Here is a 17,384-nt window from a genome sequence, read left to right on the forward strand (position 1 = left end):
CCGATATGTTTCAGTGAGCCCTTGAGCCAGTAATATTTGATGCTGCTGATGTTGTATTTATATAAGTAAACATTCTCTTTTGGGGTTCTTCTTTTTTTGGGAAGCCCTATGCACACATTGTAACCTACTGATACACGTTTGTAGTAGAAATATTACTGACCTGTGTGGCTAATAGGTGATCTAATACATGTGTTAGGTGATCCAAATATATTAGTCTATATATGTTAGTCTTTACATACATGTATCCACTTGAATTCCTAACGACTACAAGGATCCGAAGCCCGTTCAGGTACAATGACAGCACTTGGGCGGATTCCATGAGGAAACAGGAGACTTTGCCTCGGCATTTTTTAAATATAGTCACTGTAATTGTGTTTTTCCCCTCGGTAGCTCTTCCTGTGAGGACTGTGCCTGTACTGGACAGTTTCAGGCACATCCAGTTGTTTTTGTTGTTCACTTTCCCGAGACTAATCATGTCCAGAACAGTACACGAGTCCATTTACAAAAGTGATTTGATCCAATTATCATGGTTTGAATTTCAGAGGGGACGATAAACTGTTCAGCCAGGCTCTAATGTTGAAAACAGAATTATCTTCACAAATCCAATAGTGAAGATAACCTTTAACTTCTTAACAGGGAGAGAAAACATATTCATGTGTGGATGTTGTTTTGCTGGACTGGACACAGGAATTCGAGTTTCAAACCACCATGACTCATATTTAATGCAGCTTTAACAGTAAAATGTCCTTTTATTGTACAACGTCCGACTTCAATCACAATCGCTGCGTTATAAAATCTTAAAAATGGGATATTCTGTGTTTGTTGTGGTGGATATTCTGTGGTTTGACTCCATTTAACTAAAGTTCAACTTAAATCATCCCTCCATCTTATTGCGTCCCTCCTCCCTCCAAGTGCTTGGCTTTGCTCTTGTTCTCTTCTGCATCCGGATCCCGGCAAGTGCATTCATCCTGAGTGCAGTCAGCTCCAAATTGAATGACCTGTCAGTAAATAAACACAGCATTCAGTGCGTGGCTTCCCAAAACTGCTATATATCTTTCAGTCTGTGGCTGAAACACACGACATGTGACTTCTCAGTTTGTGTTGTGCGCATTCCAGTTCTTAAAAGATGACTAAATCAAGAAAGCAAACATCCGGTGAGTTTGGTTTTCTCATCAAAGCCCGGTCCTTGCTTAGCTTTAATTCAATCTAAACCTATTCCACTGTAAGTGAAACAAAAAGCATAGAAACGAATTCTGAAAAAGCAGTGGGACAGGAAGAACTGTTACATCAGAACTTTGAGTGAAAGCAGAGTTATTGAGAAGGCCTCTCGGTGGGGTTGTTACATTTCAACTGTAGCAAAGAGCACAACTGTGAATGGCAAAAACAGACAATAAAGTATAAATTAGCTTGAACTGACCTAGCAGCATTGTGTTTGTGCTGAAAGCTAAGCACCCCTTAGTACTTGCTGCATTTCTTCACAGTTTCGAAGAGCGCTCCAACAGCCCCCCTGAGGCCGATAAAGCGCATGTCAAATGGTTCAACGTGGCCTTTGAACGGCAAGAAAAACTTTGAGGGTCGGGGGGGATGGGAAAGGAGGGCAGAACGCACCGCCATGGAGGTGAACGGATGAACACATGTTAAGAATCAACAACGAGAGGCTGCCAGCTCTTGTCTAGGAAGCGAGCCATCACCACAGGTTGCAAAATAAACTCTGGTGCCCCGTGAAGCAGTCTGTTGCAAGAAATGTAAACATTCGCTCTCAGAGAGGAAGACGGAGCGAAAGAAGGCAGGGGAGAGGAAAGTGTAGAAGACAGAGGGAGAAAATGAGCAAAGGTAAGAAGGAGAGTTGTAGGTAGCAGTTTGTCAGCCTTCACTACTGACTGCACCTATTTCTGGACCCTGACGGCAGGGTGATACTTTCGCTGAGGGCTCTCAAAGCGCTGCACAAGAGCAAGCTTCACTTCAAATGCCAGCACTCGCATTTAAGCCGGGCTGGCACCACCATTAAATGTTTCCCTAACAGCTTCATCTTGACAGAAAGAAAGCCTAACAAGCTCTGGGTGGAGAGAACGAGCCTGTTTGGTTTTTTTTTACTTCATCCACACAAACAAAAGCCAAGTCTGTGTTTGAGAGATGCCTCCTGCTGTTTGCCGAAACCTATTCGCGAACAAAACCCGCGTGACGAAAACGTTTCGTGTAGCAGCCCCACAGCCCTTACTGGTTGGCCACTTGTTGGACAAAAACAGACACTCCTGTTAAATTAACGGAAGCGTGAGTGTTTCGACAGATGATGTGGCAGCTCACATCGTAACTTTTCCCTTTTGCCCAATCATTCAGTCTTACCTGATTCATCTCTCGAGTATTCCAGCTCCTTGAAAAGGAGTCAGCTGGCCCCACTAGGGCTGTGCGTTATGACCAAAATCTCATATCCCGATATTAAGACATCTATCGTCCCGATAACGATATAAATCACAAAAATGTAACATTTTCTGTAAATGCTGTGAATCTCGAGCAGCTCGACCTGAAGTGTTTCCGGCTGCGCGTCGTGTAGCTGGAGTCGAGTGTTTTAACCGAAGCATGAAACGACACATTTTTAGACATAAGTTGTAACGGCGCCGTTTTCTTTGTGAGTATTTATTACACGGCGTGCTGCGGGGAGAAGCCTGTTCTAACGTTTGAGTCTAAGCTTTATTTTTTAGCACCTGGCGGCTCTTTTTTACTTCTCATCCGTAAACATTCTGCATCTTTCACGTGATTCAGTTTATTTTGAAAAGTCTCAACAGGATCTTGAGCTTTATTGTGAAAGGTGGAACAAGCGGACACGCCGTGGTTTTACCGTCGTTGTTGCTAACGACAACGCATAAAAACAAAGGCTTGTCCGTCCTTAGTGTGGTTATATTAAATATAAGAGAAAGAGAGAACTTTAGGAACTTAATATAGCCACTACAGTGACCATCAGAACGATGAAACAATATTGCCGTAAACAGTTTATTTTGCGACACCACGAAATAAACGATAGCGTAAAATGAAACGACAGACGTTTTTATATCCGATAGATATCGTTATATCGAACAGCCCCAGGCCCCACGGGATAAAACCAAACAACATCACATATGACTATTGACTCAAAGTATATCAAGTATGTCAGATATGCACAGTGGACACAGTTGCAGAACAATCTAAACATTATCAACATTATCTGTTTATGTTGAATGATTAATAATACTGAAATGTCATGAACGTCCAGGCTTTTTGTGTGTGGCGGCAGTGAAAATAAGCAATGTGGGTCACGCTGTGTTAAAAACCTGTAATTGCCTACACCTGCATACATCGAGCCCCATAGAAACAGAGAGTTCTGGAAAAAGGCTGAGCCTTCATTACTCCCCCCTCTTGCTCCATCACCCTGCTGGAGCCGCGGCAGTCAGGATGCACACTCTCATGGCTGTTTAGTTCACTTCCTTGAAACGACCCCCGCTTGCTGAGTTGCTGTTTTACAGTGGCCGAGGAAACCGCAGACCGTCAGACACCTCGCTGCTCCCACACTTATACCCTCCACCTCTCCCTTCCCCTGTAAAAGAGCAGTTAGTGGCAGTCTGGCAGCTCATTTATTATGACGGCAGCTGCAGACTCGCTGAACTCCTCCATTTAAGAAGGAGCTGCCAGTGAGTCATGGCGTGCTGCGGACATAAAGGAGACAGCGGAGGTTCAGCCAACTGTAGGCCATATGAATTAACAGGCAGGACCCCCTCAAAGAGTGTCAGGAATATGTGGCTTTACAGTAGCCAAACAGAGTATATTTGACGGTGGTGGGAGAGCTGGGGAGTAAGTGACTTCCTAAATGTCAACAGGGGAGAGAAGTTCTCATGAAAGCACAGAAAAATAAGGGGAAAAAGATGTGTTTATGTGGCCTGGTTTCCACCACAGGCTGACCTGGGCTAACTCATTATTATTCATACCATTCCTCTTAGCCACTTAATATATACAGCAATCATTTAGCGCAATTAGTGTAACGCGATACGTTTGCATCTCGTAACGAGCATGAGCGAGCTGTCACCAGGGCAAGTATGTTAGGATGAATAAACAAAGACGGCCAGCGTGTTCCTCAAATAGAGGGACGTGCAGGGGATCCTTTGCAAGCCCAACAGAAAATTCCATTTTAAAATGCCATCTATGTTACACGCCTGCATCACACATTAAAATTGAAACCAGAGACGTTTACATTCAGAGCTTATTTTGGAACACAGCTTAAATAATACGGTGAAATTTGCACTTCATGCCCAAGTCTGTGCCGACGTCCATCGCTTCATGTCGAAGGTGTGAAAACAGCGTAGCAGCGTGATGAAAACCTGCTTATTTACAATTTGACTGGAAAAGCTTGTGCCGCTAGTCTCCTCCGTTGTTTAAAATACAGATGAGGGAGACTAAATAGGCGCAGTCGTTAACAGGAGCAAGGGGAAAGTAGCAGGGATCTGTGCTTGTTTGCTTAGCAGAAGTCTCCTGCACAGTGCTCGTGCCAAAAGACACAGATTTCTACTACTGCAAACAGGAAGAATCTGCCTTTGAATCGAGCTTCAGCTTCTAAGCTCCATCTTCATTGAAAATGAGGAAGCCAAATAACACTTTTTTTTTACAGTAGATTGAAGGTTCTGTTTATTAAAAATGACCCAACAAATAATAATAATAATGATAACAATAATAAATAGCATAAACAAATTAAACCTGATTGTATCAAAGCAACTGAAATGGATGTGTGTCTCCTTGTGTGGCTCTGGAAAAGTGTGTTTGTGTACCTTCCTGGTGGAGAGTGTAGATGGGCAGCAGTCTCCTCCATCATACTGGCAGTAGGCCCTGTTGTTTATGGTGTCACACCAGCCGTCCCCTCCAAAAGGCTAGACACAAGTTACAAACAAGAAACACTGTTATGGTTGGAGAAATAATCCTTCCCCAAATATGAATTTTACCTTGCACAACATGAAACACCGGGAATGCCAAAAAAAATGACTCAGCATCTTCCCAGAAAACAGAATTTTACTTAGTGGCACACACTGCCACACAATTAAGTTGTTTGGGACATATTTCCATGAAACAAAATATCAAGGAATCAAAATAAACACTTGTGCTGAATAATCAGAGGCCAATTCAACTTGTATATTCAGGCATACCAGGAAATCCATCTTGTGGTCACTGGCAGCTCTGGCAAAGCTCACGAAACCGGGTAACTAATGAAAGAGGATGATTGCTGTCTACTGACCGAGATAGGTCTGGGTGTTCAGCTCAGTGGACAAGTGGGCATGTGACTGTACCAGCAAAGCACTTCCCAAGGTAGGTTAAATAAACCACAGTCACACAAAACATAAAGAAATCTCAATCACAGTTAAAGATGGCTTCTTACGTCAAAGATGATTACATCTGTGGTTACTGAATACAACAGCTAAAGTTCTGTTGATTTAACAGATGCATGACTTCTTGGCTTTGCTGCTATGGAATATGCCATGTGCAAACATTATTAGCTAGCTTAGGTAGGTGACTTTTAGCTGGGCCTTGAGTAAGCAGTCAGCAGGACGCAGGTTAGAATGGTCTGCCTGCATATCTGAATAACAGAAAATCAAAATTAGACTGAACATAGTGTTGGTGGTGGCGTCCAACAATTAAGGTTCAGGCGTGCCATGAGACTTTGTTACAACCATATATATAATGATGAATTGCTCTTTTACCGTCTCAATACTTTGTAGGCACTCAATTCCACTAAAAATAACCCAGAGTTTCTGTCAAACAGAACCTCAGTCCATTCTAACAGTTGGGAATGGTGGGAATTATGAGAGCGTATACAACAAAGTCTCTGATTAACAGCAAGGATATGTCTGTGAAGGTTCTCAGTCATCCAGGTCATCGTAGTCTAAAGAGCTTGGAAAGAAAAGCGTCTGGATATCTTTAGGTTGCTTGAAGATGTTTCACCTCTCATCCGAGAAGCTTCTTCAGTTCTGAGGTCAAATGGTGGGGAGTCCCAGATTTAAGTCCTAGGGAGTGTCCCTCAAAAGGGTCATGAACCCCCTGTTGATCCTCTGCCTAATCACACGAGTCAAGATGCGAAAACGGACGTAGGTCACAATCGGCCAAGGTTTCGGGTAAACCCGCTGTAAAACCTAGCCCCACCCTATCATGTGATTTCCTTGGCTGAGTTTGTCTTTCTACCTCCTCTTTGACTCCCACCACCCTCTGGAACACAAACTTGGAGTAATCAAGACCTTACAACACCGGGTAGAAAATGTTCCCTCTAAGCCTGAATGAAGGGAAAAAGAGGGAACACACACATGCAAAGGAGGCTCTTAAAACATGTGGATATCCTAATTGGGCTTTCATCAAGTCAGCAAAGATGCACAGAAAAGAAGACCAGACACCAGCGAGGGAGAATAAGAAGGACAGACGCAACAACATTGTCATCTCCTATGTAGCCGGTGTATCAGAAAAACTCAGGAGAGTTTTCTCCAAGCATGACATCCCGGTGCATTTCAGACCCAGCAACACGCTCAGACAAAAACTGGTTCACCCGAAAGACAAAACTCCAAAACACAGACTTAACAATGTGGTGTATGCTGTACAGTGCAGCGAGGAATGCCCAGACCTCTACATTGGAGAGACCAAACAGCCACTTCACAAGCGCATGGCACAACACAGAAGAGCCACCTCCACAGGACAAGACTCAGCAGTCCATCTGCATCTTAAGAATAAAGGACACTCTTTCGAGGATGTTCACATTTTGGACAGAGAGGACAGATGGTTTGAAAGAGGAGAGAAAGAAGCATCTATGTCCCTGACACCGTAACACCCACTCACACCCTGGGCCATCTGACCTCAGGAAATCACATGATAGGGTGGGGCTAGGTTTCACAGCGGGGTCACCCAAAAACCTGGGCTAATTGTGACCTACACCCGTTTTCACACATTGACTTTTGGGGGACACTCCCCCAGGACTTAAATGTAGGATTCTCCACCATGTGACCTTAGAACTGAAGAAGCTTCTCGGATGAGAGGTGAAACATCTTCAAGCATCTTAAAGAAGTCCAGATGCTTTTCTTTCCAAGCTCTTTAGAACAGCAAGGATACAATAACACATAAACCAAACCACTAACTAGAAGTACAACCCACTGGCTCAAGAAATGGGAGCTGTAGAGAGTACAGCAAAGCAACCTTTTCTAAAAGCATAACCTGGACAGGGGGCGGAGCTGAAGATGCTAAAAAGAGATCTGAACCAAAGGGAACAAGAAAATTGGATTTTGCGAAAGCATATGGAAATGGTATGGATGCATGTTAGAGGGCACTGTAAAGCAAAAGAAATCTCACACAACATAATCAAATGCTGCAATGCTACAAGCTGGTTGGTAAATGTCTTTGCCTCTTACAATACAATAAAACAAACTAATGAGATGTCACAGGCTGTTTCACACAGGCGGGAAAACGGTTGTGTTGAAATTTTGTCTCACTCCTAGGAGTGTTTACAGTGCGCAATAACTGTAAAACCACTATAGTAAGGCATGCTAAGCTGTGAGTTTGTCAGAGATTTTATAAAGTGACAAAAAAAGCGGTGCCCTCTGTGATCTTCTGTCACCTCTTTGTCCTGTGAAAATTATTGAATAGCATATTAATATTGTATTAAAGCAGTCTGCCCTTGATCTACCACTCTGGCTTCAACATTTATCCGATGCCTGAAAAGCCTTCCTTATAAAGTTGCAGACTTCAAAAATAAGTTTGTTCTTCAGGCAGAACGCAATAACATCATTTGGGCGTTAGCCTGGCCTTCCTAAATATGAGTGCAGTCATCTTCAGTTATCTCCAGGCTCCCATTTCTGTTTTCTATGGATGGTGACTTCAAGCCCTTGTTGTTAGATGTGGTTTCTGTTTCATTAGAGTGCAACCTTTTGCATATCTTTGTAGAAACCCTGGCGCTACCATGGTCCATTGGCATAATTTCTCAAGATGACCATTCTTGTGTTGATTACTACAAATAAACTCTTATATAAACTCACCTTGCATTAATTGTTATTTTGCCAAACAGCAAACCTTGCACTGGCAAGTCGTAGCAATTAAATAATTGTAACTATATGGGAGGGAAAGCTTGATCTCACTTTAAGCGATTTTGATGCGGTCCTAAAGTTACACTACAGTAAATAGGGATATATACCAACATGATAAACACAGCAATATAGCCTTAGAGTACATAAGGTGTGAATGCGGCAGAGATGAGTAAAGTGTTATATCCAGTTTACAGTCCTGCTGAATCACTGTGATGAAGTAAAAATGATAACTACAAAGATTCTTCAAAGCAATTTAGCAATCTAGGTTTGGTTTGACATTGTTGACCTAGGATAAATAAAGTAGATGGACATAATTTGATGACTGATATGCTTTAAGCTACTTAGAATACCTTTAGTGTAAACAGTTTTTTGCAATGCCTTGGCCAGTGTGGGAGTCCTGCTGGAGAAACTTTGGAGTGGCACGCAATTTTCTGGAATGAAAGTTACACAGAATCTTAAACGCGATGATGAAAGCCTTTTTAATGTTTTCCACTGAACCTTAAGGGCTTGAAGGGCCTGACGTGCCAACAATATGAAAATAAGTGCTGAGTGCCAAAGATAGTTTTGGTTTCCTCTGATGAGCTGATGGAGATATTTCAAAGACTAACAGTAGACTTTTACCTAACCTGCACAGGGGGAGAGAGCAGCTGCTGAGAAGATTTCTGGATATTTCTCTTCACTTCAAAGAACTCCCTACTTGACAAATCCCCTTGCCTTTTCTGACTAAATGGCCACGGACAAAAATAAATCTATTTAATTGTTCTGTCTCTAAGTAAATACTTTACCAGTAATTGCACCAGATGTTTCACTAAAATCACAGCTTGTATGTAAATCTCTGAATAACCTTCATGACAAAAAGTTGCTTAGCCTAATGGCAAGTTTAATTTGAAATTTCCAGCTCTGACCTTTATTCTGGATTTTGTCAGCATTCCCATGCTTGTCCTTCCTTGCTGAAAACTGTTTAAATAAGCAGACCCCACACTTTGCCCAGATGAGGTTAATTTGGAGGCCAGGGCTCATGCTGAGGTTAATTAGTATTTACATTCCCTTCCAGGCAGAAAATATCTTGTGATCACAAGAAACACACAGACCCAGGAATAATATTAAAACAGCAAGAACTGGCTATCCACTTCAGTCCCGTACGGGTAATTAAAAGGTCGGCTGGTTTGTGTATTATCTTTAACTCCACTCCAATCAGTGTAAAAGAAACAGGCATAAAAAGCAGAAGCAGCCAATCCCAAACCTCACTTACACGAATATTCTGAGTAGTCATCCACACCTGACAAGCTCTTCACCCAAGTTTATATAACACAGGTATGAATTCTAGAAAACCCTCTGCTGTCAAGCAGCAGTATATTATATGATTGTTTTTTTTAAATTTCCTACCAGGAATTTATATCATTCTTTACATGGCCTGACCCCAGTCACTGCACATCCTTCTGAAAACTGTTTCCCCCTTTCTCTTCTCCATATGACTCACTAACAGAGAAGAAAAGATTTCTTCTACCAGGTAGGACAGTTCAAGGAGTTTTACTCTTTGTTTGATGCTTCTTTGGTCTTTGTTTTAAATGTATGTATATTTGGGAGGTGGCCATTTTTCTGATGCTAAGATTGTAAAATTCTTTTATACAGCTTTGCTTTAAAAAAAGAGCGTAAAAGCAAAGTTATTGATTTATTGGTCAATCTATGTCCCTACACTCACCTATGGTAACAAGCTCTGGGTAGAGGCCAAAGAATGAAATTAGCTTCGTGAGCTGTCTTTTAGAGACAGGATGAGGAGCTTGGTCATTTTGGATGCTGCTGCTCCTCCACATTGACAGGAACCAGTTCAAACATCTGATTAGATTGCCTTCTAGACATCGCCTAGGGGAAGTATTTCGGGCATGTCCTAACGGGAGGAGAACCCAGGGCAGACTCAGGAGTCACAAGCGAGATTATACTATTAGCTGGCCTGGGAAGGACTCGGTGCCCAGCTGGATCAGGGAAGTCTGAGTTTCTCCGCTTAGACTCCTGCCCCCATGACCCAAACCTGGGTAAGTGGCAGACAATGGATGGATGGATAATTCTATGTAGTGCAACAGGTATTTGATATGTTCATTTAAAAAAAGTATTTTGAGCAGAACGTAGATTATTCTGAAAGATAAGTTTACATGCAGTCCATTTATAATCACATCATTACCACATGTTTAGCTATTACCTGGCAACTGTAAAGAAGCCTGTATATTCCACTGTCACACTTATAGTATAGCTTGCATCTTGCACAGATCATAACACTCACTCACAGTAGGTCTGTCTGTTTATGCAGAACTATTGTTAAATGACAAAAACACAGATATACCTAATCCATGTTTTGCTTAATCGTTTAATCCTTCATTAGCTGTACCTTACTACTGATTTTAAAGATACTGTACAGCATTTTATGATGAGATGAAGGGGAGCACTGTGACCATCTACCAAATGTTTTCAGCAGATGGATTCTATCCTCCGTGCCTAAATGCCTTATATGAAGTCATGCATAAGTCAATGCATTTCTCTGGCTGCACACTCTTACTACAGTCTTTGTTCTTATGATCTCGGTGAAGACATGTCTTTTTCTGTGATGTAATCCTTTTATGGGACTGAAAGGTAGATAAAACATTACATATAACAGTTTTGGTATGGTAGTTGCACGGGATGTCTATGTTGGCTTTAAGAAAGAGTGGAAACAGAGGCAAGGTGCAAAGAGGGTGCAATGGCATCTGGATGAGAGCACAGAGCATATGCAGCACATGTGGTCTGGTATAATTTACAGTGTTGTCATGGAGGAGTGGGCTATAAGCAACTGTTTTGCCTAGCAACATTCACGGGAAGGTGGAAGGGGAAAATGAAGTGCTGGCAGGTGGGAAGAATATTTTAATACCATGAGACATCAACAGTTTATGTGTTCCATCAGTAGTTCCAGTCTTTTCTGAACCAAGAAGGCGAATGCCAAATAAAAACTCTCTGGTTTTATGAATTTAGGTGATTTACTGTCATTGCTACAGTATTTGTGAACTGAAATGCATGCTAAATTGCACATTAAACCACTTTTCAATTAGAATACAAACTACAGGTCACAAGTCTTGCTATAGTTATGCTACAGTGGCCTTAGATACATGGCATCACCTAATCAACTGTGTGATTATGTCAGAAAAATCACATTAAAATATCAAGTTTGAAGTACACTGTTCCAAAAAATAGTAATGTCAAAGTATCTTACTGTATATTTTACAGTTTTGTACTGTCTTTCTAGAATATCATAAATTTACATAAGTAGACTGTGATTTTACATGTCAAAGGTAAAATAACATAACATCACTGTAAATATAGTAAAACACAATTTACTTGTTTTTTAAATATATATTTTTGTACATATGCATATTTAGATTGTAAAAATACATTCAGAAATGTATCATAATTTCACAAATATTTGTCTGTTATGTGAGAGAATGATCTGTTAAATTCAAATGTAATACTATGGAAAAATATATAAAATGATCGAAAATTAATGAGAATAATCAATAATTAAAGGAGTATTTGAATTATAATTGTGCTGAAAATTTCATGTCATCTAGGTCTGATTCAATAATTCAGAGGTAACAAGTGAAAATATAATTAATAGGAATAAAAACTAAAAAAAACAACATATAAAACATTGCACAGCCACGCTGTGCTAATTATATATTTAAAAAAATAAATGTAGAGGTAGGAATTGCAATTAATATGAATCTCAAAGTATTCCCAACATTCCTGAACACCTGGGGTGAGGGTGTGGCCATGAAAACAATGTGACATGCCATTGGATGTTGGGACACATAATAACATGACGCTAAGCATCGGCCAATGAATGTGAACTAACAACCACAAGCTCGCAGGTATGGCTGCACTGTAGGAAAACATCCTAATATGAAAGTATTTTACTGCATTTTACAGTTGTTTGTTCTTCTAGAATATCATTAAAGTTACATAAATAGACTGATTTCACATTTCAAATGTAAATTAACGTTAAATCACTGTAATGTAATAAAACATAATTTTCATGATTATTAAATGTATCTGTCTGTACATATGCATATTTAGATTGTTAAAATACATTCACAAATGTATCATGATTGAAAGATCGAACTGTGAATTCAAATGTAATGCTATGGAAAAGTATATAACATGATTCCTATAAGCTTGTGTTACATCACATAATATTATTATCATTGCTATTTAGGGCGATCGTGGCTCAAGAGTTGGCAGTTCGCCTTGTGATCAGAAGGTTGCCGGTTCGAGCCCCGGCTCGGACCTCTCGGTATTGTGTCCGTGGTCAAGACTCTTCACCTACCGCCTACTGGTGATGGCCAGAGGGGCCAATGGTGCGATATGGCAGCCTCGCCTCTGTCAGTCTGTCCCAGGGCATGCAATCCATTATTATTTAAACCAACTGTTAACTGTATATTTCTGTACATTTACGTATTATGATTCATATTGCCACATTCATTGACCTTGTTTATAGGTAATTTCATTGTTTGATCACGTTAAAATGTTCCTAATTTAATGTCTAAAAGCACTTGGAAAAGCATTTTTCCATAGCATTACATTTGAATTTAACAGTTCAATCTTTTAAATAACGGACAAATATTTGTGAAATTATGATACATTTGTGAATGTATTTTAACAATCTAAATATGCATATGTACAGACAAATACATTTAAAAAACAAGAAAATTATGTTTTATTACATTTACAGTGATTTTACGTTAATTTACATTTGAAATGTAAATACAGTCTATTTATGTAAATTTAATGATATTCTAGAAGAACAGTACAAAACTGTAAAATACACAGTAAAATACTTTTATATTAATTTATTTTACAGTGTAGCTTAAATGAACTACCACATAAATTTTACTTTTTGTTGATTGGACATTTACAGAGCCAGAAAAGTTCCGGAATTTATTGATTTGTCACATTAATGTCAAAGCAGTCGCATTAGTAGCAGCCTCTTGAAATTAAAGACAAAATAGATGCAACAAGTAAAAGAAAATGCTCCGTAATTAACATATTTAAAAACCAAATGAAAAAACGGGAATAATCAAAAGGAAGAAGAATGTTACTTTAGGGAATATTTAAAATAGTTTCTGAGTGGTGTAGTTTGGAGATGTGTAAATCTCTGTATTTTTACCGAGGGCATAACATCATGGGGACTATATTTGTGTTGCTGATTCCATTTCAGTTTGACACGATTACAATCCTTGTTATTAATCTCTGTCTCTCGTTCACAGCATGTCTTTATCTTGTCTTCCTTCTCTCACCCCAACCAGTCGCAGCAGATGGCCCCGCCCCTCCCTGAGCCTGGTTCTGCTGGAGGTTTCTTCCTGTTAAAAGGGAGTTTTTCCTTCCCACTGTCACCAAAGTGCTTGCTCATAGGGGGTCATATGATTGTTGGGTTTTTCTCTGTATGTTTTATTGTAGGGTCTACCTTACAATATAAAGCGCCCTGAGGCAACTGTTGTTGTGATTTGGCGCTGTATAAATGAAACTGAATTGAATTGAATTGAACTATTTGTGCACAATGCTTAGCCTTTTTATTGTATTGAATTCCTAGCCACCAGCATATGACAAAGCCCGCTAAATAATGTACAGTGAAATATTAAAGGTACCCAATTAAAGAATTCTAACTAATGTTTTGCAAATATACGTAGATTTACTGGAAAATTGTCTTTGTTTTAAAATCTTTGTTGTAGACTGCTTTTAAACTAAGCTTTGAGTCTGCCTAAATAATGACTCTAAATCTAGCATAAGCCAGTGATTAATTTATTTTCCTTTTTCAGATAATCCATTAGGCTTGGCAGGCAATCCACCATTTGGCAATGCCAGGACCCCTTGGAAAAACAAGCTTCTTTGGCCAGATTTGAAAGGGATTCTTGTAAAGTGTGAGAACATCAGTTTCTGCCTGTGATTTGTCATCATGAAAATGAAGCACATCACACACTGGCTCTAGTATCTTGAGTAGTGATGACAACAGGGATACGGCATGTTTTGCTTCATGTTTTGTATTACTGGAAAGCTCCGTCTGAGACAGTAAATTTAATGTGGTTATGCCCAAAAATGTGCAGTTGTTTTTAGGATTTATTAGCCCATATCTCAGCACTAACGGAGTGCTGAGATATGGGCAAAACCAAATGAGATCCTTCTGATATTTACACTTTCGTAGCATGTGAAAGCACATTTGAGACGCACTATGTTCAGATAGAATTTCACTGATACTTTACCAAAGACAAGTGTGTGTAATAGAATTACGCACAGTAGATTGGAGGAAAAAGAAAAGAGTTACTTCAAATGTCCAAGTTTAATTCAGAACTGCTTGGCTGCTTCTAAGCTTACCTCACAGGACTGGATGCAATGAATGTGTTGAGGGTCAGGGTACCACTTCATCATTCCTGTGCAGACTATGCTCTGGGAAACAAAGCACACAACAACACTAGTGAAGCAATGCAGCCACAGGAAATGGATCGCTGCAGTCTTTGCCATAGAAAATAATACTACACTTAGACACAAAAACATTTTTATAGCAATTTTTTTGAGTTTCAGTTGACCTCCAAAGGAAGGGTGTCACTGAGTGTCTGATACACATTTTGAATATGAAAACCACTTTGTTGTCTGTTGAGAAGTGCGACTTCTATGACTGAATTTGATGGATCTTGTGGAATGACTATGTAACGGTGATTTTTTGAGACTACTACTATTCAGCAGCATTCCATCAGGGCAAGCAGGGCAGGCAATACTTGACTAGTAAAGCCCTAAATTGGACATAAATTTAATCGGACCCAAGTTAGAGTGTCTCTCTGCTTTTACCTCAAATACAACACTGTCACAATGCTACTGGCATCTTTGCACCATCCTTTACATTACTGCTATCTTGTAGCTGTAGGTGGTTACTGTCTCTTAAGCACACTTAACTCTGCTTCTCTGTGACTCTATTGAAATTTATAGCATAACTGGTTTATTTAATATCAGTATCCATGCCCCGTTAACAATGCCTCATAAAGTACAAGACCTTTTTTCTTGTTGTTTGTGCATGTGCATTTTAGATAAGCCTATGTAATATCATGGAAAGCTAAGGGGTGACTAGCGTGCTAGACAAACTGCTGCTGGCTCTGCTTTCACTGTTCTGAGATCAGTTACTCTTCACATTGTCGGGAGTAAAAGTAAGCATCAGCAAGTAAAAAAGCACCATGTGATTAATAATTTTATCAGTTTTCTCTTACTAACCACCAAAGCCAATGTGTAATGTAGAGAAGCACATTAGCAAAGAAAGCCTTCATGATGGAGATCAGTGCCTGTCGTGCTCAGTTTAATAAAACTATCAAATTGAACTTGTGCAGAACCTCACCAGCACTGTCACGTTAATCCCATGGTTGACCAGCTGTTTCACTAATACACCATCTTTATTTTTCATTGATATTGTATCGGGCTGGGTAACATGACTGTTGTGTTATCAGCGTTATTATGTTGAGAACTGTCTCTCAGCTAAGACTCTTACACTGGAGCATAGAGCTTTACAGCATGTTCTGACATGAAGTCAGTCATCGTCTCTGCTTCCCTTTTCGTAAAAATGACCGCATGTCACTGCAACGATTAGATTATTATTGGATGCCGTCTAAAAAGTTGGGGTTAGATGAGAATTAATCAGTTTTAGAGTGACCAGTAGTTGGCTAAAGCATGATGAAAGGAATCCTACTCGTTAATATTATTTTAGTGTCTAGTGTGCAAAATTGTGCGTTTGACCTATGGATGACTTAAAGAAAGCACAAGAAAACAGCACAGTGTGTAAAACCTGGCCCCTGTGTGCTTACAATGAAATTCCATTCCTAATATTGTAGTCAGATTACAGTTACTGTCTTCGCAGGAAGTCAATTTCCCTCGCTTGCCTTGAACCGTATAAAAATGAATAAAACTACATCTTGCATTCATTCTGACTGGAAGCCATAGATATCCTATTGTTTTCACAGACATGTGCAGTACATTATGAATATTTGTTGTCTTTTTGAAGTATTTGTCATGCGAGAAAAATCATGTTTTTGTACAACTTAAGGAAATGCAAAAGTCAATATTTTGCGGTTAATTTTGGGTGAGGCTGTGGTCTTCTGCCATTTTTTGACCCAAAGAATTTACAAGGTGGTTAGTAGACAGCAGACTGACTAACTAACAAATATGGACAGAGAAAGTGGATCCTCCCCTGTGACTTTCTGTGCACCCTGACCCAGTAACGGAGACCTGATTCCGAAGTACTTGAGATAACACAATCCCTCAAAATCACAAGGCAGTGTCAGAGATATGGCGTAAGAAACCAGACCTCAATCCAACTATTTGACCTTGGCAAGGGCGGAAAAACTGGCTGGTGGGCTGACTGACCACCCAAAAGTAAGACGAAACTGGAGCACTGTTTGCAACAGCATTAACGTAGAAGCGACTCCTAAGATTGAGTAACATGACCCGCCTTTGAAGCAAAACAACCCTGTAACTCAGACCCATGAGCTGACATTCCAAGTTTTTTTTTTTCATGGCGACTTGTATACACTGTGTATACACTATGAGAAATGTGTGTAATTCCTAAAAGGCTTGACGTCAACTGGAACCTTTACTCTCACTATCTGCCTGCGATTTCCAGTAATCCAACAAGTCCTGAATGATAACGGACACAGTCGCATACACATGTAGTGAATTTTGCTGGGTGATTAGCTGATGCAGCTGGGAATAAAAATGTTTTCTAAAAAACTCCTAAAGATACTATCTTGCCAGTGATTCAATCAGATACCTGATATGAAACACATTAGCTCATTCTATGATGAATTTGGAAAATGTCAGCTGCAGTTTGACAGAGATTAATTTTTAGACACTCTCAGTTACTTACACTTGAAATGGTTTCTGTTGAAAATTAAACTGATATTTCTGTGTTTTCTTTACTAACTAAACACACTGCAACATATTACTTTTGAGCACATGTTATGGTCTCAATTTAGGACTTTAAATGAACACTTAAAGCCACCAAAAAGATCTCAAATCTAAAATTTCATGACTGAGGAGTTGAAACCTGAATGTAGAAAAAAAAAAGGGTAATTCCTCTTCAACTATTACTATTTAAAAATGCAAAAATGTGTACAAATGTATTGCTTATGATAGCTGCATAGCTTTTTAGCTACTGTTACTCTGTGTGGGGCCTCGTTGTAGCTGTGTGGGTTCTCTCTGGGTACTAGTTTCCACCCAAAATCCAAAGGCATTCATGTTAATAGGTTAGGTTTACAC

General features: G+C 39.9%; 1 protein-coding gene across 1 annotated transcript in view; it reads right to left on the reverse strand.

Moving 5' to 3' along the window:
• Window positions 1–380: 380 nt before the first annotated feature.
• Window positions 381–17,384, reverse strand: part of pappa2 (pappalysin 2) — an 87,850-nt gene continuing 70,846 nt past the window's right edge. Inside the window, exons 25-27 of the mRNA XM_005936989.3 lie at window positions 14,463–14,534; window positions 4,791–4,889; window positions 381–998 (exon numbers count right to left, since the gene is read on the reverse strand). Coding sequence (XP_005937051.1) covers window positions 888–998; window positions 4,791–4,889; window positions 14,463–14,534 — 282 coding nt within the window. The 3' untranslated portion in view covers window positions 381–887. The remainder of the gene's footprint in view (window positions 999–4,790; window positions 4,890–14,462; window positions 14,535–17,384) is intronic.

Source organism: Haplochromis burtoni, unplaced genomic scaffold (assembly GCF_018398535.1).
Source record: "Haplochromis burtoni strain Fernald_Lab_line unplaced genomic scaffold, NCSU_Asbu1 Contig_185, whole genome shotgun sequence".
Classification (NCBI taxonomy): Eukaryota; Metazoa; Chordata; class Actinopteri; order Cichliformes; family Cichlidae; genus Haplochromis; species Haplochromis burtoni.